This window comes from Zootoca vivipara, chromosome 17 (assembly GCF_963506605.1).
Source record: "Zootoca vivipara chromosome 17, rZooViv1.1, whole genome shotgun sequence".
NCBI lineage: Eukaryota > Metazoa > Chordata > Lepidosauria > Squamata > Lacertidae > Zootoca > Zootoca vivipara.
Genome location: NC_083292.1, coordinates 40,137,553 through 40,159,581, shown reverse-complemented (window position 1 = coordinate 40,159,581; position 22,029 = coordinate 40,137,553). Strand labels below are relative to the sequence as shown.

Here is a 22,029-nt window from a genome sequence, read left to right as displayed (position 1 = left end):
GAGCTCTGTGAAGGGAGTTGCAGTCTGCGCTGCCCCTCAGGCCACCAAAGGGGTCACGGTGTGCGGGGCAGCCCCATCCCCTTGCGCTGCCTGTGCTGCTACGCCTATCACAGTGTGTGGGATACCGCAGCAGACCTCCTGTGGGGCCAAGACCATTTCTGTGTGTGGGGTACCGCAGCAGACCTCCTGTGGGGCCAAGACCATTTCTGTGTGTGGGGTACCCCAGCAGACTGCTTGTGGGGCACCAACACTGACTGTGTGCGGCCTGCCACAGCAGACCACTGCGCCGACACTAACTGTGTGTGGCCTGCCACAGCAGACCACCTGTGGTGCGCCAACGCTGACTGTGTGCGGCCTGCCACAGCAGACCACCTGCGGGGCACAGGCCACGTTGGTCCCAAGCTGTGTCTCATCTCCCTTGGTGATTTCCTCAGGATGTGGTGGTGTTCCCTTGAGCAGCTGTGTACCGGTCACACTGAATCTGGTGCAGCCCACTTGCGTCGCTGCCGCGCCCTGTACCAGTGCCAGCTGCTGTGCCGCCCCTGGATGTCTGTAGAACCCGGGCACATGGCGGTGATGGGACTGATGGATGCGGAACTGACGAATGGATTGAAGAGTAGCATCAGGCGAGCTGTTGCCTGCCTTTGCTATGTTTAACAATGACTTGGGCTCTCTGGAAAATCCCCGAATCGTTTCATTCTTACCCTGTTCCTCCTTTCCCTCTTGGTATCATTTTCTCCTATCCTTTAAAGGCAGGGGGTGGGCGCACTTTTGTCCTCGGCCTCATTCTATGTTGGCATGGGGACTGAGCCTAGATGGAGAGAGGGAAGAAGAGGGGGTCAGGGAGGGAGGGAAGGAAGGAAGGAAGGAAGGAAGGAAGGAAGGAAGGAAGGAAGGAAGGAAGGGTTAAAATGTGTGAGAGGGGTGTAAAAAAAGAGGGGATAGGGGTGTAAAAATAGAGAGAGAAAGGGAAAAGAGAGATGGGTTATCAAAATGAAAGAGAATGGGATTTCAAGGAGCAACGGAATATCATAAAATGAGAGAATGGGTGTCAAAAGAGGGGGGGACAGAATAGATTGCCGGCTCGCCAACTCTGATCCTGACCACCCCAAGCTTTAGCCCCACCTATCACCTGCATGTGCCTTGAGCAGAATACCGCTGAAAGAATGTGATCTTCAACAAACAAATGACAAGGTTCCCCACCCCTGCTTTAAGGAATAAGGAAATGGCCAGCTATGACCTTTCGGGGTACGCCAGGCCTCCCTAACCCCTTGGTGTTGGATTATTCCCCCTCTAAACAATCTTTTCTCTTCCTCCTTGCTTAAAAAACAACCAGCAAATAAAAGCTACAGTTTTGTAGCACAAAAAAAGGCTTCCCATCATGGTGTTTATTCATTTCATTGCTGTATATCTTCCTGTATGTTTGATCAGAGAATCACAGAGATGGATGAAATGGAGACAGAAAGTCACGAAGAATTCACTAAGAATGAATTAGGTCTTTTACAGTGCCACATCAAAAGTCAGGGAAGCATCCTGGCAACCTTAGCATCATTTAAAATGAAAAGAGAACATTTCTACCTCCAGGGTACACAGAAGGGCTTTGGAGGGCATGGAAGCGTTTCAGAGATCAGATGTGTGTGTGCATTTGTGTGTGTGTCCTTCCACATCACATGCCGGAATTCCAGATCACCTAAAGAGGAACACTTATAGCTTCCTCACTCAGGAAGCTTTTTCTGGAGGAGCTGGGTATGTTTAGCCTGGAGAAGAGAAGGTTAAGGGGTGATATGATAGCCATGTTCAAATATATAAAAGGATGTCATATAGAGGAGGGAGAAAGGTTGTTTTCTGCTGCTCCAGAGAACTGGACACGGAGCAATAGATTCAAGCTACAAGAAAGAAGATTCCACCTAAACATTAGGAAGAACTTCCTGACAGTAAGAGCTGTTCGGCAGTGGAACTTGCTGCCAAGGAGTGTGGTGGAGTCTCCTTCTTTGGAGGTCTTTAAGCAGGGGCTTGACAGGCATATGTCAAGAATGCTTTAATGGTGTTTCCTGCTTGGCAGGGGGTTGGACTGGATGGCCCTTCTGGTCTCTTCCAACTCTATGATTCTATGATTCTCCTATTTCCAGGGATTTAAAAGGAAATCAAAACCACATGGAATGGAAAGCAGAGACCAAACAAGTCACATACCCTTCAACTGTCCCAGAAAAATAGGGACATCCCATCTTTTTTCCTGCGAGAGCATGCCAGCTGTTTTAGCAGCTGCGATCTCACCCCCCAAAAGGCACTTTTTCCGGGGCCCAATCTCACACAGTGCCCCCAAGGATGCCGTTTGGGGGCACCTTTCCCCCAAAAGTGCTTTTTCAGGGCCGCAATCACACACAAATCATGTGACTCACCCCAGATTGTAGCCCTGGAAGATGGCGCCCTGTTTTTTTTTTGTCACAATGTGTTGGAGGGTAGGAAATCATTCTCCCAGAATGGTGGTTACCATACTTGAACTGGGTTGGGGGGGGGGATCCTTGGGAATTATGATATCAACTACCGCAGTATCTGTCACAGATGTTGACATTTCAAGGACCTCACGGAGCAAAGGGTTGGACTCGATCAGTCCTTCAGCTTTTGAGTGCCCAGATGCCATTGGGTCAGGGCTTCCATCATCCCCCAGTCGCCTTAGACAATGGTCAAGGAAGAGAGAAGTTGTAGTCCAACAACATCTGGGGAACCAAAGCAGTTTACAGCAATTCAATGTAGAACCCCACAATAAAAACCATATAAAGTTGTTTAGAATCAGAAATCAGCTGTCAGCTATGGAAATGTGAGTTTTCCTAATTGCCTGCATAGACCTGGCAGAATAGAAAAGCTTTTAGCAGGTGTTTAAAACGCAGAAAGAGTCTGTTCAATCTCTGTTGGCAGAGTATTCCAATGGCTTAGTTTCTCATTGTTGCCAAATGAGCTGTGCCAGCTCAGGGTACAGCCAACAACACGCCTGCTAATGATCTCTGTGACTGAATAGTCCCTGGAGCATCCTGCACTTAAGTTGTTCAGGGTAGTAGTAGTAGTAGTAGTAGTAGTAGTAATACCCCACCCATCTAGCAGGGTGGCACCAGCCTCTCTGGGCAGTTTCCAACACATAAAAAGGTAACATCGATCATCAAGAGTTTCCCAATGCAGGGCTGCCTTCAGATGTCTTCTAAAAGCCAGGTAGTTGCTTATTTCCTTGACATCTGATGGGAGGGCGTTCCACAGGGTGGGCGCCACCACTGAGAAGGCCCTCTACCCGGTTCCCTGTAACCTCACTTCTCGCAGGGAGGCCCTTAGAGCTGGACCTCAGTGTCCGGGCTGGACGATGGGAATGGAGACGCTCCTTCAGGTATACTGGGCCAAGGCTGTTTAGGGCTTTCAAGGTCAGCATCAACACTTTGAACTGTGCACAGAAACGTAAGTTAATACAAGGACCTTGAATCTGTCTCAGCAGGAGGTGGGCAGCCAGCACAATTGCTTTAACAATGGTGTCACATGTTCTCAGTCATACGCCCCCAGCTTGAGAAGCCAGAGAGCTGCTGCCAGTAAACAACCATACGCTATATGGACCTGCTATAAGGAAGGTTCTGCAGGCAGTGGAGGGTCCCCAATAATATAGCCACCACCAGAGAGAACTCTCCCCGAAATCCATCCCTTACAACGATGCCAAACACATTGGAATGCCATGTCCGCGGCTTCCGGTCCAGCGCCAGCGCCGATCGGCGGGGTTTTGTCTCGCGTCCGAGACAGCCCGCCTTCGCTAGGGGGGGGGGAGGCAGAGAGAGCGACTCTGCGCCCCTTTGAACCCAGGGTCGAGCGTCCCTGGGGCGAATTTACTCAGCGGAGCCCCAATTTCGGACTCCCCAACTCTCCGGTAAGCTCTAGTAAGAGCCCCGGAGCGAGGAGGGTGGAAGTCGCGGGGGCCATTTTGAGTGTCAGCGTTACCCTGGCGGAGGGAAGCTCCGAGCCGGAGGCGGAGAGCGCTGGATTCTTCCAAAGAAGAAATTTAAAATAAGGACTGTAAGTAAGAATTCGAAAATATATTGTTTGATTTTATTTCGGCATTGGGAGGAAGGGAAAAAAGAAACGGAAGCCACCTCCTCCCACCGGTATCTATATGACCCAGTTAAAAAGGGACCCAAGCCTTGATCTGAAGATTTATTTATAAAGATTTCTTCAAAGACTTTAAGAAAAAGGAGAGTTCTCCCCTGAAAGCAGGGCAAAGGGGGAGAAACAGTGCGTGGACTAAAATTCCCTGCAAAATGAGGAAATAAAGCTGAGAAAACCTATCCCTCCCTCGGAGCCAGCAGCCTGACAGATCAGCAAGTATGTTAAGTATTTAAAGGAAAAGAAAGAAAGAAAAGAATTTATTATGAACTTTTTGGAACTTACATTTAAAACATTTGTTTGACTTTGAGAAATTATATTGCAGCCAGTTTGTTAAAATGGGGTTGGGAAAATAAGCAGCGACCATTTCCCACCCCCCTAAAATGGACTCTGACCTTGGAAGGACTGAAAAAATGTCAACAAAAGAGTACTCAGCTGGGTTCCAACAAAATGTTTTGAGAATCTTGTGGGAAATGACTACTGGAAGGCATTATGAAGAAATACAATCGCAGGAGACAATGCAGCAACCGCAGATGGTGGATAGAAATAGCGACTTTCCTGTCGGAGACAATATGGAAATTGAACTGAAGGACATTGACAGCGATCGTGACAGGGACGGCATAAATGAAAAGGAAGTCCAACACGAAGGAAAAGAGAACTTTGTATTGGAAGACGGTTGGAGGAATACCCCTCTTTTGTGGGGGGAAAGACAGGATATGGTGGAATTACAGAATAACCACAAGGAAAAGAACAGTCAAAGAAGAGGAAAAACCCAGGGGGGCACAAGGATGATTGGACTGTAAAACACTGGAAAAAGGGGGTGGGTTGAAGGAAAATTGGACATTTGATTAATAGGACTGATTAACAGGACTGAAAATCGGATTGAAGACTACGAAGCTTGCTGTGATGGAGGGGGTAGCTGGGAAAAGAGGAAGGGAAGGTGTATTGAGGATAGTTAACTATGGAATTGAAAGTTAGTAGGAAAATTGCTTTAAAATTTATGGAGGTTCTTGGAGGGGAAAATTAGGCTAGGGTGGAAACTAGATTTAGAATAGGTGCAATTAAGATGTTATGAAATGATTAGTAAGAATGGGAGTTTGGAGAGGAATAAAAAAGATTAATATAGTAAAACATTAGAAAACTGGTAAAGGAGAATCAATATGAAAACCGGGGTAGGGGGGAGGTAGGGGAAGCCAGAAAAATAATGATTATGGATATAGATTCGATAATGTATTTTTTTTCTTTTTTTTCTTTTTTTTCCTTTTTCTTTTTCCTTTTTTCTTTTTCCTTTTTTTCCTTTTTTATATATAGGACAGGTATGAAAATAGTTGGGTGGACACCCTCCCTTATTCTCTTCAGGCTCTTGGGGCTCTCTGGTGGCAGGGGGGGGCTCTGAGGGGTGGAGAGGGGGGTGGGGATAAACCCAACTATAAAATGGACTGCCTCCGTCGATTCGCCGCGCATCGGTGGCTCTAGTGGCAGGAGAGGGCCTGTGGGGGGGGGTGGAGGGAGGGAGTGAATTTGTTATATATGTTGCCCTTGTGTGTAAAATCAATAAAATATATTTTTTAAAAAAAGGAATGCCATGTCCGCAAAGGAATGACAACGGGATTACGATCGTGAGTAATCTCTGTTGCCTAACGACGTCTTACACAAACAGCAGAATTAACTATATGGGCTTGTGGTTGTTCTGAGTATTATTAGCGTGATCTCCTGGGCCAGGAAATGATTAGGAAAGAGGATCAAGGGGTGGAATTTAACCCCTTGATCTCTTTCCTACTCTACTTGTTCTGACAGCTCCCAGCTTCTGGAATACTCAGCCACAAAGAATGCATGAAATGAATAGCCACCTAAACAGAGCAGAGTTTTGCACCCATGAGGGAACTGTCTTCTTCTTCTTCTTCTTCTTCTTCTTCTTCTTCTTCTTCTTCTTCTTCTTCTTCTTCTTCTTCTTCTTCTTCTTCTTCCTCCTCCTCCTCCTCCTCCTCCTCCTCTTCCTCTTCCTCTTCCTCCTCTACTTCTTCTTCTTCTGACAAATTTAATCACAGCCTGAAGTCATCCAAGCAGTGTACAACAATGTATAATATAATATCTCCCAGGCCTTTGACTAATTATTAAACAATCTGTGGCCTTTTAAACTGTGGTGGGGTGTTGTTTTTGTTCGTTACTATGTAGTGCATTTTTGTCTTTTTATATTGTAAACCGCCCTGCGATCCTCAGGTGAAGGGTGGTATAGCAAATTAATAAATAAAAATAACAAGAGGAGAACAAAACACCCTCTGCCCCTGACCCGTGCCGGCTGGTCATTATAGGGACAACTGTTTAGAATTAGTGCCTGGGTTTTGATTTTGGTTTTCCTCTCCCCTCCTTCTCCCTTTTTCCTTGGGTGTCGTGTTTTTTAGATTGTAAGCCTATGGATAAGGGCTATCTTGTTTGATTGCACCAAATGCTCTAGATAAATTAAACCAATAAATAAAACACGAAAAGTACAAGTTCAAAAAATGCACTAACACAATAAAACCATTTATACACATTCTAAAACTCAAATTATATGGTAGATAGATGGAATCTGACATCTTCATGAATACCTTCACAAAGATGGAGAGTTTGCATTTTCTTCGTTGGTGAAGAAAGGGATCCATTTTTTGAAAGATTTTATTGAAGTAAATAAAACAAATTGCTCCAATAAAAATAATAGAAGTACAAAAAAGCACAGTATATCTAAAAAAGACTTCATATTAGGTTGGTAAAGTATTTTCAAACCATTAGGAAAACAGAATATCATTCTACTATGGAGAAGAAGTCCTGTTGTACAGAATAGACTTAGAGAGTAAAATCTCACCAAACAGCATAGAGTTTTTCAGCATCCTCCAAGCCTTTGGCACCACCTAATTCATGAGTTATTTTTTTCCAGGTAATTCTAAACTTCAAAAGAATTTTTATACCCAAGTGAAAGTTGCAAGGTTTTCCATTTGGGGGCAACTGAGGTTCTAGCAGGTGCCAACATCCTGAGAGCTGGAACATTTCAAGGGGTCATCAATTTGGGTTTTTCACAGATTGATGTTTGCTCCTATTGAGCGCTAAAGAGCAGGCTTTCCCAGAGAAAGCTCCAGAGGGGAAGAACGGGTGCTCAAGCTTTGAGCTTTAAGGTGAGGGCCGTGCCTGAAAAGAGCAGAGGAAAGGTACCGTGTTTCTCCAAAAATAAGACACCGTCTTATATTTATTTTTTGGTACAGTTTAACCTACAAGGTTAAACTGCCTATCACTATGGCTTATTTTCGGAGAAACACGGTAAGTGGGAAAGATAAGCCCTTGTTAAATGAACCTGCGGTGAACTTGGAAGGGGACCTTTGAGTGTTTGGGGATACATCAAAACCCAAATATGCCATCATTGTTCATTACACAAAAACACACTTTACTGTAACACAGTGTTTCCCAAACTTGAGTCTCCAGCAGTTTTTGGACTACAGTTCCCATCATCCCTAGCTAGGACCAGTGGTCAGGGATGATGGGAATTGTAGTCCAAGCTGGAGACCCAACTTTAGGAAACACTGCTAACCCAACATTAAAGTAAACAGTAATTCAATTATCTTGTAGTCTGACTTTTAGAAGACATCTGAAGGCAGCCCTGTTTAGGGAAGTTTTTAATGTTTGATGTTTTATTCTGTTTCTAATCTGTTGGGAGCCGCCCAGAGTGGCTGGGGGAACCCAGACGGATGGGTGGGGTATAAATAAAGAAATTATTATTATTATTATTACTCATCAACATCAAATTATTACTCTCGAAATTGTCCTAAAATGGTACAACCTTTTCTATGGGTGTACAGTTAATATTCCATGAATGACTGAGAAAACCTCCTTAAACAAAAGCATCTTCAATGGGCACATAAACATCAGGACATGGGGCACATGCCTCATCCAGGCTGGTAATTTATTCCAGATCATTTATTCCTGGTGATTTAACACTAGAAGCCTGGTTTTCAGTTTTGAACGAGCCCTGTTTTCAGTCAGGACTAAGAACACCTCTGGGGTATGTGTCTCCTTTAAGGAGCACCATTCCCAGGGAGAGGCAGTGCCTGTTTTGAGTGTTTACACAATAGACCACATTCCCACCAGATATCATTGCAGGACAGGTTCAGATCCTGCCAAGGGGTGAAGCAGAAGGACAGATCTTGGTAGCTTTTGTTCAGCTGAGGGAAAACAAAAGAGGAAGAACACATTTATTGACTCACGCGCATCCGCCATTAATTAATTGGAAGGATGAAAGGGTAATGGAACTCTGTCCCATTTCCATTGTTTATCCACTTCGGAGGTGACTGGGCAGAATTCCATCCCAGACACCTCACCCACCCTGATTTACTGATCTGTCCTTCTTGGCTCCAAAGGTAACAATAATGACTCAGAACCCGTTTATTAAAATACAATAAATCTTATTTTCTCTCTCTCCAGGTGATCATGACAGCATTGTATTCCACCCAAATGTTAACAGCTCCTGATATGATCAAGAACTGGGAATTCTGGAAAGATCTTTTTTAACGTCATTATTATTATGGGCTTGCGTGGTTCCCGTGCCATCCCTATGGGCTCCGCAGTGCGCCCTGCCCTTTGGGCGCCGTGCCATCCCTATGGGCACCGTGCACCTTGGGGCACGGGGCGCCCATAGGGACACCCACCCATACAGGATGAGATGGGGTGCACAGTGGAGCCCCATAGGGATGGGGCGCGGAGTGGGGCCTCAACTGCCCTACAGCCAGAGGGGAGGCAGCGGGTGGACAACGCAGAGCCTGCGGGCACCAAGACGCGTGGCTCGTGCACGCTGCAGGCCCTGTGGTGACAAGTGCCACCCGTCTTTTTGTCACCCCCATCAGGGTGACCCCCGGGGCAGACCACACCCCCTCACCCCCCTTCATACGCCCCTGCCTGGCACCCCTTTCTCTCCCACACTTGCCCTCCCTCTTCCTGAAACTATACTCCGTCACTCAGTCCAACAGCCTCTTTTCTCTCCCTCCTTCTTCCTGATGCCCCTCTGGCTCTCTTTCTGACATTCCCGGCTCCACTAGGAGATGCTAGGGACTGAACTTTCTGCATGCTCCACCCCTGAGCTACGACCCTTCCCCTGCATTTTGCTTCTGGAGTAGAGGCCAACTTTCTCTCTTAGATCTGGACCTGGGTTCTCCCCTGGTAGACCTCCATCCACACGTTGTGACCAGAGTGGTCTTCAGCTGCTAGTGGATCGCAGCCTGATCCAAGCTGGGTCACAATAGGAACACGGCTGCCATGTAGATATATGGTGAAAGATGAAGAAATGGGTCCCCAGGTGGGTTAAAAGTGGGTCCTGGGTCTGTAGAGGTTGAAGATGCCTGTTCTAAACTTTTGAGTTTGTGATCAGTACCAAGGAATGGTTCAAAGAGCAACCCAAGGAATGGGGTGGTTTTCCATACTGTGTGACTCAGGGCCTAAAGAATGGATGGGAGGACAGGAGCAGAAGTGAGGATTCATCCATCCATTCATCCATCTATCCATATTTAGTTCCTTAAAATAAACAATTTATCCCCATTCTTTGTTTTCCCACTTCCATGTGGGTCCAACCAGCTGCACGTGACCCAACCTTCTCATTTCCAAAGTCCTTCCGCTCATGTTAGGAGGATTCCATTCAAACTAATGAGGGCTGTCAGCAATTTGGAGATGACTAGGTGGGGCGAGCTTCGGGTGCTCTTAACAAGCTTCCCATCCCTCAGGGCACCATCTTTCCGGGATCTTGCCTCTTGGAAGTCATATAAAAGAGGTGGCCAGCTCGATGTGTCCACCAAACTCAACTTGGACTCTTGGATCATCCTGCTCTTGCCATCCACCGTGGTGAGTATCTTGGGATCTCTCTCACTCTCATGGAAGAGCCCGTCTCTCTTGAGCTCTTGACAAAACGATTGTAGGCTACAGCCAGGCTGCTTGCTTATTACAGCATTCTTTGGGTTATTGGGTTTTATTTCCCACTTGGAGGAAAAAATCAGTGGTACCCAAGGTAGTCATTTCCTCCGATGGCTTCGGGGATGGTTTAGGACGGCCAATGAGATGTTGGCCATTCTGTTTAAGGTACTGCCTTTGGGGGACTTCCTTACCTTCATTTCAGAGGAGGCAATTTCTTAAAATAAATGAATGTCAACAGAGGAGAATTACAGAGGAGCGAAGAAGTGCCAGGAGGGTGAGAGAACCAAGGCTGGAGGAAGACGTAAGGAAGGAGATCAGAGAACAAGAGAGTTAGAATATAAATGCCTCATGGTGGCGATACCACCAGCAGCGCTCTCTTCAGTGGAGGTGTAAGTGGCTTCTGTTAAACATGGGATTAGCAGCCGACACCTTGGTGGCATGGTAAAAAATAGGAATAATAACAGGGAGTAGGAGGTAGGAGCAGGAAGGTGGAATAATGGGTTCTAAATTACAATAGGCAGCAAGAGCTCTTCAGAGAACATCCTTTACTGCAGGGACGCAGAAGCTCCAGGTCCTGCTGGACTATAACTCCCATCATCCCTGACCATTGACCATGCCAACTAGGGCTGATTGGAGTTGGACGCCAAGGATATGGTTGAACTACAACTCCCATCATCCCTGACTACTGGCCATGACAACTGGGGCTGATGGGAGACTTGGCCCAACAACAGTCATTCCTCATCCAAATTGCTTACCAGTTTGTCCCCCCCCCCCAATTTTTGATCTTCGTTGGAGAAGTAGTATCATAGAATCATAGAATTGTAGAGTTAGAAGGGACCCCAAGCGGTGGGGGGGGGGGTCATCCAATCCGTCGCAATGCAGGGATCTCGGCTAAAGCATCCCTAACCTCTGCTTAAAAACCTGCAAGGAAGGAAAGTCCACAACCTCCTGGGGGAGACCATTTCCCTGCCAAACAGCTCTTACTGTCGGAAAGTTGAAACAAAATTCAAAAAATTCCTTCCAGTAGCACCTTAGAGACCAACTAAGTTTGACATTGGTATGAGCTTTTGTTTCAATGTACTGTTGGTTCTATTATTGTTCAGCATTTGTTTGTCCATTCAAATAGATGTTGGCTGCTGTCCCAAGTGCTTAATTTTGTAATTTATTCACTCATTCAAAGAGATTATTTATATGGTGCTCTTCCAACTGCTCAAAGCTCAATTTAATAATAATAATAATAATAATAATAATAATAATAATAATAATAATACAGAAAACAACAACCCACCATCGACAAATCCCAACGTGTTCAGAAATACGGTTGGTGGCTTCCCCTCTTGCTGAAGTTCATCCAGCAGAGGCCAGGATGCCTTTATACCACTTCAGACTGCGGATCTGAATGAACCCACCATACAAAACTGTCTATTAGCTTTCCGCGGCCATCTCTACCATAAGGCAGAGTGGGGCAGATGCCTTGGGCAACAGTTGCGATGAGGTTGGGGTGGAAGCTAGATAGAACAGCTAACAAGCAGCGACATAGTGTGGGAGAGAGCAAAGCTATGTGTGTCACACGGCCTGGCCTGCACCCTGTAACTTAAGCTGTTTCCAGTGGAAGACACTGGCCCTATCCACCATATTGCAATATAGCCAACCCATACAGAAAGTAGGAGTGTCAGGGGGAGCTTCTGCCAAAGGATGCTGGGTGTCTATGAGGATGTAGGAGCTTTATCAGAGAGTTTATGCTTCTGATTACCAGTTGCTGAGAACCTCAGGTGGGGAGAGGGCTGTTACATTCAAGTTCTGGTTGCCGTGGGCATCTGTTTGGCCACTGTGAAAACAGGGTGCTGGGTCACATCCAGCAGACACTTTTCATGTGACCATAATTCGGTGGTAGAGCATCTGAATGGAGCGAGCTTGTTTTCTCCTGCTCTGGAGGGGAGGACGCAAACCAATGTCTTCAAGTTATGAGAAAGGAGATACCACCTAAACATCCGGAAGAACTTTCTCGCAACGGACTCTCTCGGGAGGTTGTGGACTCTCCTTCCTTGGAGGTTTTGAAGCAGAGGTTGGACGGCTATCTGTTATGGATGCTTTAGCTGAGATTCCTGCATTTCGGGGGGTTGGACTAGATGGGACCCCAACTCTACACTTCTATGAGGCTATGAATTACATGCTTGAGGTCCCAGATCCAATCCTCAGCATCTCCAAGTAAGACTAGGAGAGACTCCCTGCTTGAAATCCTGGAGATCCGCTGCCAGTCAGTGTAGATCAGGCATGGCCAAACTTGGCCCTCCAGCTGTTTTGGGACTACAATTCCCATCATCCCTGACCACAGGTCCTGTTAGCGAGGGATGATGGGAGTTGTAGTCCCAAAACAGCTGGAGGGCCAAGTTTGGCCATGCCTGGTGCAGATGATAGGATCAGTGGATCTAGTGCACTATAAGGCAGTTTCCAATGCTCCTGTGTTGACAGCAGAGGCAAAAGAGGAAGCTGTCTACTGTCCACAACTGGAAGCAGCACTGCAGGATTAAAGGCAAGAATCCTCTCCCAGCCCTACCTAGAGACACCAGGGACTGAAAATGGTACCCTCTGTGTGAAAAGCTGGTGCTCTGCCTCTGAGCAATGGCATTTCCTCATGCAAGATGCATCCCAGGCTTGTGCTAACATGCACATTGAATATATATCCATCAGCAATGAATTGTGGAATTTTGCAAGGCTGCGCTGCAGCCATTCAAAATTCTAGAACAACAGAAGCTGAACACCCTGTTAAAATTATGCAAATTAAACACGCACTCATTAAAAATTTCCTCATTTGCATAATGTACTCTGTATCTGCTGATGGTTCGTCTTGCAGGATTAGGCAAATTCACAAAGGCATGAGACTGACAATAACTGCTAGATGGTGTTCTCCCTCCGGTCAGAGGCAGGATGTCCCTGGACACCAGTTGCAGGGAATCACAAACAGGGAGAGAGAGTTGCTCTTGCACCCAGGTCCTGCTTGTGAGCTCCCCATTGGGACATCAGGTTGGCCACAGTGAGAACAGGATGCTAGACTAGATGGGCCATTGGCCTGATCCAGCAGCCAGGCTCTTCTGATGTTCTTCTGCTTGAGGGAAGGGCAAGGAGGGTGGAGGGGCCCTGAAGACCCATTCCCTTGCCCACTTGCAATCTTATGCAGCCACCATGATGGCTTCTGTCATTTCAGCCCCCTTTGCCCATGCACTTTCAAGCACAACATGGGAACCATAAAGGCAGGGGAACTGAAAATAGCATTATGAGAAAGAGGAAGTCCGTGACTGGTCCCCTGATCCTGCAGGGTTTCTGTGTTCCAGTGGAATTGCAGTATATAGGCAGATGTTGCCAGGCTGCACCTCCGATCATGTATGGTCATTGGCCCTTTTGGCTGGGGCTGATGGGAGTTGCAGCCCAACAATATTTTTAGGGCCACAGGTGAAGATCCATCCCAAGTCTCACATGAGCTACATTGACTTAACTAGAGTCTCCCATTATTATTATTTTGCAAAGGGACTGAGGAGGTGCCATAATCTCCTTTGAGACAACCCAGCATTTAGCTAAGGTCGCCTTGAGTAAACTGGTTTGTGTGCATCGGTGGGGCCCCAACCCCCATTCATTTAACAATGAGGTTGTGATACACCCAGACTGTGTCGAACAACATCTATGGATCTAGTTACAGGTAGGTAGCCGTGTTGGTCTGCCTTAGTAAAAAATAAAATACTGGTAAAATAAAATCCTTACAGTAGCACCTTAGAGACCAACTAAGTTTATCATTGGTATGAGCTTTCGTGTGCATGCACACTTCTTCAGATACAATGAAACAGAAGTCACCAGACCCTTATATATAGTGAGAGGGTAGGGAGGGGTATTACTCAGAAGGGTGGTGGGAATGGGTGATTGGCTGATAGGGGTGGTAAACCTGTTGACAACTGTTAACAACTGCAATTGGTCTTACAGAAAAAAGCAAGGGGTGAGATGGCTAAAAATAGCTGTATCATGTATAATGAGATAAGAATCCAATGTCTCTATCCAGACCAGGTCTCTCCGTGGTTATAAGTTTGGTAATAAGTTGCTGAAGGTATCTGAAGAAGTGTGCATGCACACGAAAGCTCATACCAATGACAAACTTAGTTGGCCTCTAAGGTGCTACTGGAATGATTTTTTTTTATTTTGTTTCAACATCTATGGAAACCCACTTGCGGTCGAAAGGCATCTCCCATACACTTTAACAGCTATGGGGCAACTTTCAAGGAACATCTGCCAATGTACTCAGCATTTGTAAGAACTTGTTAGAAGCAGCTGTTCAGTCCTAGACACTATAATTAACAGTCGCTCTGCTGCTGGTTAAGATTTACATAGCTAAGGGCCCATCTGTGTGATATATAATTTTCTTCCCCCACAAGAACCTCTGATGTCTCCACTATCACAACACTTTTCCCAAACTCTGTGCTCCTGGCTGGAACCATTGGCTCATCTGCTTCAGTGTCATTGGGTGTCTTTACAAGCAAAGGTGTCAATATCCCTGTCATTGGCTAAGCAGCTGTGATGTCACAGCAGGATCAAGTTCAACACTGCTCAGGGAGAACTAGACAAGAACTGTGGGGAACTATTGAACCAAAGAGCTTACAGTCTTTATATCTGGGATGTGGGATCTGTGGCCCTCAAAATGTTCTTGGAATATACCTTCCACCAGCAGCCAATGTTCTTGGACTCTAAACCGTACCATCACCTGTTGGCACGGCCAATGGTCAGGGACGATGGGAGCTATCATTGTGTAGCATCTGGAGGGCCACAGGCTATACATCCAGCAGGCTCTTCCTATGCTCTTATGGAACCTCCAGCTCCAGAGGCAGTCTCCCTAGATTTTATAGTTGCTGGTGGGATTTGGACACTGTGACACCAGGATGCTGGACTAGGTGGGCCACTGGCCTGATTCAGCAGGTCCCTCCTTTGTTCTTATGATTTGTTTCTCTTCCAGAGCTTAAAACCTCCTCCCCACCAAGATGTCTTACCAGTGCAAACAACCCTGCCTGCCTCCTCCTTCCTGCGTGAAGACTAAGAGTGCCACCGTCTGTGCGACTCCTGGAGGCACTGTCTGCGTGACCCCATCTCAGTCATCCTGCGCAGATGCGTGCACTCCTAAATGTGCCACCGTGTGTGCGACTCCTGGAGGCTCCATCTGCGTCACTCCACAGCAGCCCCAATGCGCCACCGTCTGCCAGGGTCCTTGTGGCTCCATCTCCGTGACCCCCCTGCAGAACCAGGGGCCGACCGTATGCGCCACCCCCGGTGGGTCCGTCTGTGTGTCACAAGGCCAGGGTCAATGCGCTACCATCTGCCAGGGCCCATGTGGGTCTGTCTGTGTGACACCGCAGCAGCCCCAGTGTGCCACCGTCTGCCAGGATCCCTGCGGCTCCGTCTGGGGGACACCGCAGCAAAGCTCCGGCTCATGCGCCACTGTGTGCACCCCCTCTGGTGGCTCCGTCTGCGTGGCCCCGAGCAAGGGTCAGTGCACTTCTGTGTGCCAGGATCCCTGCGGGGCTGTTTGCGTGACGCCCATCCCAGCCCCAACTGGGGGCGCATGCGCGACCGTCTGCCAGGACGCCTGCGGCAACGTGAGTGTCACTCCCTGTGCTACTAAGGGCGCTGATCCCTGTTGCGGGGTGAAGGCATGCACCACCAAGTGCGGGAACCCCTGCGCCACTGTGTGCTCTGACCAAGGCTGTGTGAAGGCCTGTCCTTCCATCAACATGGGGCAATGCAACGTCAAGAAATGCTAAGTGCCCACAAGGTCGGATTCTGATTTGGATCCCCACAGTCCAGCTTTTGGAGAGCTTCCTTCCGAGATTGGATGACAGTTCCTTCCTCAAGTCTTCCTTCGTCCACGTTCTCTGCTCTCCTTTCCTCTAGATGCCCTGAATCTCAACGTACAATTAACGATCTTCCCCAAGATATCACGTCTGGCTTGAAGAAAGAGTGAGGGGCTATGAATATTCTTTGGTGGTGGGAACCCCCCCCCCCGATTGCCTTCTCAGAACTTCCATGTTAGATAGACAGCAATAAAGTGCAAATATAAAGACATCCATGTTGTTGTGTTCTGATATTCTTTGAGCTTTTATTTTTATTGATTTGTTACATTCATAACCCACCTTTCCTCCAAGGGGTTCAAAGTGGCATGCATGGTTCTCCCTCTCTTCCATTTCATCCTCACAACAGCCCTGTGAGGTAGGTTCGGGTGAGAGGCAGTGACTGGCCCAAGGTCAGGGAGCTGGCAAGGAGAACAGGTCATTTGTTGGCTAATTTACAGTTAGTTTGTTTATTGAGGAAGCAGAACACAGAACACGAGGAGACTGCTAAGTGTTGCTCCTGTGAGATGAAGCAGTTGCCCGGACTGTCTTGTAATTCCCCCTTCACTCCTTGGCCCTCCCTCTGTCTATGGTGAGCTTCAAGGGACGCTCTCTACTCAGCAACATGCAATGGCTCTTTGCTCAGCAACATGCAATAGACTCCTCGTTCTGGGAAGTGGGGGGCATGCATGCTGTCAGCAGAGAAGCTGTCAGAGGGAGTCTGTGGGAGAACTGCCAAGTCTAACGCCTGTCCTGTTTCCTCCTCTTCATCATCCTTCAAGTTCCTGGCCTCCGGTACTTCTCAGCTTGTCCCCTCCTCTGGGGTGTGGCTGGTTTCCCACCCCCAGGATCCAGGATCCCAGTCCTCTCCCTCTTAGCTTTCCCAGGGGAGAGGGGCTCTTGGTCAGGTGGCTTCCACCACGCCTTCTCATCCAGCCAATCCCTGTCACCCAAGATGGTTGAACCCTATGTTTGTTGGTTGCATTTATATCCCACCTTTCTCTCTAAGGAGGTCCTCCCCACAACATCCTCATGAGGTTGGCTAGGGACTGGCCCAAGGTCACACTCAGGAAGCTTCATGGCTGAGTCCAGGACTAACCACGACAACACTCTGCATGGGCAGTGGCGTAGCAAGGGTGGGGTCTCCAGGGTGGTTGCCCTGGGTGCAAAATTCTTCGGGGACCAAACATTCAAAAGAAAAAGTAGTAGCAATAAATTAAAAAACAGGGTGCTCTCCCCCTCACACAGAAAATCTCCCAATGTTTGCGTGGGCAGACTCGGGAGTGGATTTGGGCGATAGCCGGTTGCTAAGGCTTTAACGTAGAAAGATACCTGCTTCCACCCAATCATCTGTCCCACTCTCCACTATACCTGAGGGTGCCAGATCTGCCACTCAGGTAGGTCACTGAGCTATTGCCCCTTCGTTCCAGCTTATTGGCGGACAGGGCAGAAGATACTTGCCTTGTCCAGGGCACTAGCAACCAATGCTATGCCACTGTGCCTGGGGGTCTGCATAAATTTCTGGGAGAAGGGACAAACTAAAGCACTGCATGTTGTATCCAATGCTAGTCTAATGCTAGACTGGTTGAAGTTAATAGACATTATTGAGTTAGGTTCATTAATTTCAATGGGTCTGGTTAGAGTAAAAATCATTTGGGGACAACCCTGAATGGGCTGGGACCCATTAGTTTCTCGCCCTCCAAAGAGTAGTGCCTGTAGATTTTACTTCATTCCACAAATGCTACAAATGCTAGAAATTTACTATGGGGAATATCTTTTATCCAACCGTGGCTCAATGTACAGCCTAAGGGCAACATTTTTAAATGGCCCTCGGTCACATTTGATACATCACACACACACACACCCCTTGAGCTGCCTTCCCAAAGTCAGAGAAGTAAGGCCCTGGGCTTTGGGAAGGAGGCGCAAGGGCTCTGACAGGGTCCTAGAGTCCTCCCGGCTCCTTCTCAAAGCCTAGTTACTGCTTGCTCAGCTTTAGAATGAAGTAGGGGGGCTTAACAACAACAACAATAATAATAATTTATTATTTATACCCCACCCATCTGGCTGGGTTTCCCCAGCCACTCTGGGCGGCTTCCAACTGAATATTAAAAACAATACAGCATCAAACATTAAAAACTTCCCTAAACAGGTTGTCTTTTAAAAGTAAAATCGTTGCTTATTGCCTTGACATCTGCTGGGAGGGCATTCCACAGGACAGGCGTCACTGCCAAGAAGGCCCTCTGCCTGGTTGCCTGTAACCTCGCAGCGAGGGAACCACCAGAAGGCCCTCGGCGCTGGACCTCAGTGTCCGGGCTGGACGATAGGGGTGGAGACGCTCCTTCAGGTATACAGGACCGAGGCCGTTTAGGGCTTTAAAAGTCAGCACCAACCCTTTGAATTGTGCTCTAGGACCCTGCCAGAGTCCTGTGCCTCCTTCCCCAAACCCAACACCTTGCTTAGCTGGCTTTGGGACAGCAGCTCAAGGACGAGATGCGGGTGTCAAATTTTGGCACACACCAAGGCAATGTGTGACCCACAGGTTCCGTGTCAAAGTACTCTTGCAGCCATTCTGTATGGAAAGTTGGTCCGCCCTGGTCTATAGAATTCCTGCCGTTTGGAAGTCCTGAAGCTATACATAAACTTCCCTCTAGAGGGCTCCTAGGCAGAGAGAGAGAGAGAGAGAGAGAGAGAGAGAGAGAGAGGAGAGAGAGAGAGAGAGAGAGAGAGAGAGAGAGAGAGAGAGAGAGAGAGAGAGAGAGAGAGACTTAGTCATTGATAGTTTAGCTACTAGGCTAGTTCTTAGCCTCAGGATGTGATAGCCCTGCCTAGTTCGAGACCCTGATGACTGGGCCTCAGTCGTCAACTATCAGAATCAGATCGGCACACCATCTGCATCCCCAAACATAAGAGGACAGAGCTGTTGTTGATTTTAAAGCAGGGCTAAGGAAGCATTCTTAGATGGAACATAGAAAGATGCCTTGCACTGAGTCAGACCACTGGTCCAGCTAGCTAAGTACTGTCTGCACTGTCTGGCAGCAGCACCCCGGGATTTCAGGGAGGGTGAGTTTTCCAGCCCTACCTGGAGATGTCAGGGATTGAACCCAGGACCTTCTGCATCAAAGGAGGTGGACCACCGGTCATTGCCGGGCCCTGAGGTCCAGCTCAGACACGAGGTCCAGCTCCGAGGGCCTTCTGGCAGTTCCCTCACTGCAAGATATGAAGCTACAGGGAACTGGGCGGAGGGCCTTCTCGGTAGTGGTGCCTGCCTTGTGGAATGCCCTCCCATCATATGTCAAGGAGATGAACAACTACCAGACTTTTAGAAGACATCTGAAGGCAGCCCTGTTAGGGAAGTTTTTAATGTTTGTATGTTGTCGCTTTTTTATTAATAAAGAAGGCTGATCGCCGAAGAATGGATGCTTTTGAATTCTGGTGCTGGAGGAGACTCTTGAGAGTCCCATGGACTGCAAGAAGATCAGACCTAATCATTCTTAAGGATATCAGCCCTGAGTGCTCACTGGAAGGACAGATCCTGAAGCTGAGGCTCCAAGACTTTGATCACCTCATGAGAAGAGAAGACTCCCTGGAAAAGACCCTGATGTTGGGAAAGCACAAGGAGAAGGGGACGACAGAGGACGAGATGGTTGGACAGTGTTCTCGAAGCTACCAACATGAGTCTGACCAAACTGCGGGAGGCAGTGGAAGACAGGAGTGCCTGGTGTGCTATGGCCCATGGGGTCACGAAGAGTCGGACATGACTAAACGACTGAACAAACAAACAAAACATTCTTTTGGGAGCCGCCAAGAGTGGCTGGGGAAACCCAGCCATATGTGTGGGGTATTATTATTATTATTATTATTATTATTATTATTATTATTATTATTATTATCAACCCCAGTCAGCATGGTCCCTGGTCAGAGGTGATGGTGCTGATGGAAGATGTAGGGCAGCAACATCTGGAAGGCTACAGATTCCCCATCCCTATTAAAGGCTAAATAAATAAATAAATTCCGTACAGTTCGGTATAGGAGTATCAAAGCTCAATGGCACTTCTCGCTTGCAACATCTTTCAAAAGAGACTTTGAATAAAGTGTCTAGACGGGGTTTGCCCAACACAGTTACCCTGTACATGGTCCTGTGCACCAAGAAGAGACATCATTATTTGTGCATTAGCAAAATCAACCCCAAGTTGGTGCCTGATTTCCCAAGACGCTTCTGGCGGAGAAGCCCTAAGAGACTGGATACTGTGCCCCTGACTGCTTTGACCATAAATGAGTTCATCTTTGCTCCACAATCTCACCTGTCCAGCATGTAAGCAAATGGCACCCAATGTGGATGCCCTCCGCCAATGACCATTGGCCATGTTGATTGGGATTGATGGCAGTGGTCCCATGGGAGTGCTTAAGTTCTGCTTGAGGGCTTCCCACTGGACACTGTGAGAGGATGGACTAAATGAGCTCCTTTGGCTCTTCTGATATTCTTATGTAATGTCCAGCTCCAAGGGCAGTCTATCTAGAACCCTAAGTTCTTAAGGGCATTTGGTCACTGCGATGCTCAGGTGCTGGACTAGATGAGCCATTGGCCTGATCCAGCTGGCTTGTCTTATGCTCTTACCTGGAGGGCACTGCCTTGGCTAGGTGTGGTGTAGTCCAACTTATACCTTGTTGAATGGAGTGTGAGAGGCAGGGGGCACTGGATTTTAGTGTCACACAGAGCTCCACTGAAACTTGACAGCCCAAAGTCCACCACTGTTGGGGAGTTAGGATCCAATAACATCTGGAGGGCCACAGGTTCCCTATGGGCAGGAGAGGGTGCTTGGGTCTCATCCCATTGCTTTGGTGTAAAAAAAAAGAGGGGGTTAAGGACCCCTGGGCAGTTAAGTCCAGTCAAAGGCGACTATGTGTCAGGCTTCAGGGAATCGGCTTCCTCCCCCGTGGCCATAGATAAGGAGAACAAAGGGAAAGGAGTCTTCTTACCAGTTAGAAACTTTAATAATCACAGTGAGAGAATAAAGAGCACATATCCTAGGAATGGCGGTGCTCCCAATTAAGGATCCCACCCCCTTATGTCCCTATTAATCTACATCACTTCTACCTCTTGTAATCTGAGTTTGTACACTCTGCTCTTTCTGTGCTTTCTGTTCTAACACTTCTGAGCTGTTCTTGACCTTGGGCTGAGCAGAGGAATGCTGTACAGAGACTGTTAACCCTCTCTCTCCCAGTGTTTCTTCTCCTAGCTGTTCCACATCCAATATTTCCCAGCTTCTGCCTTCTGAACTATGTCCCTCTGCAAACTGCTGTTCCAAATCTATACTTTCCTCCTGCTCCTGGGAAGATTCTGGATGTGGATCAGGAGCAAGGAGAGGGGGAGGCTCCCACCATTCCTTCTCAGTGCAACCTCCTCAGGATGGTCCCTGACATTATGGGGTTACGGTGCTCATCTCACTTTCAGGCTGAGGGAACCGGCATTTGTCCACAGGCAGCTTTCTGGGTCATGTGGCCAGCATGACTAAACTGCTTCTGTTGTGACGGAAACCAGAGCACATGGAAACACCAGTTACCTTCCAGCCACAGTGGTACTGTACCTACTGTATCTACTTGCACTGGCGTGCTTTCGAACTGCTAGGTTGGTAAGAGCTGGGACAGAGCAATGGGAGTTCACCCCTCGCGGGGATTTGAACTGCCAACCTTCTGATCGGCAAGCCCAAGAGGCTCGGTGGTTTAGACCACAGTGCCACCCACGTCCTTTGCTGTAGAGAAACCAGGGTGTGTGAAGGCCAAACCACTACACACATGATCATCAGACCATTCACATATACAGTTATGCATAGCCTTATTCAGGTGATTATCTTCTGTGTTGTAGCAACACACAAGAGCATTTGTCCCCCTAGCTCAGTATCATGTATGTGGGGACTGACTAGCCCATGGGTCTCCAGATGTGGTTGGACTGCAGCTTTCATCATCCCTGACTATTGGACAAGCTATCCAATTCCCAAGTTTCCTCATTTCTCATCTTGGACTACGTGTACAAACTCACTCACTGTCAACAGCCACAAAGAGCATCCATAGTCAACCCATCGTCAACCATCACTCAACCATCCAGTCATCCCCC

The 22,029-nt window shown here is 47.7% G+C and overlaps 1 protein-coding gene across 1 annotated transcript; it reads left to right on the top strand.

Annotated features, from left to right (window-relative positions):
• The first annotated feature begins 9,946 nt into the window (after positions 1–9,946).
• On the top strand, positions 9,947–15,851 carry LOC118075586 (keratin-associated protein 10-6-like). Its single transcript, XM_035097637.2, has 2 exons — positions 9,947–9,987; positions 15,050–15,851. Exon 2 carries the CDS (start codon positions 15,075–15,077, stop codon positions 15,849–15,851), a length of 777 nt encoding a protein of 258 aa, XP_034953528.2. The 5' UTR covers positions 9,947–9,987; positions 15,050–15,074.
• Positions 15,852–22,029: the final 6,178 nt, after the last annotated feature.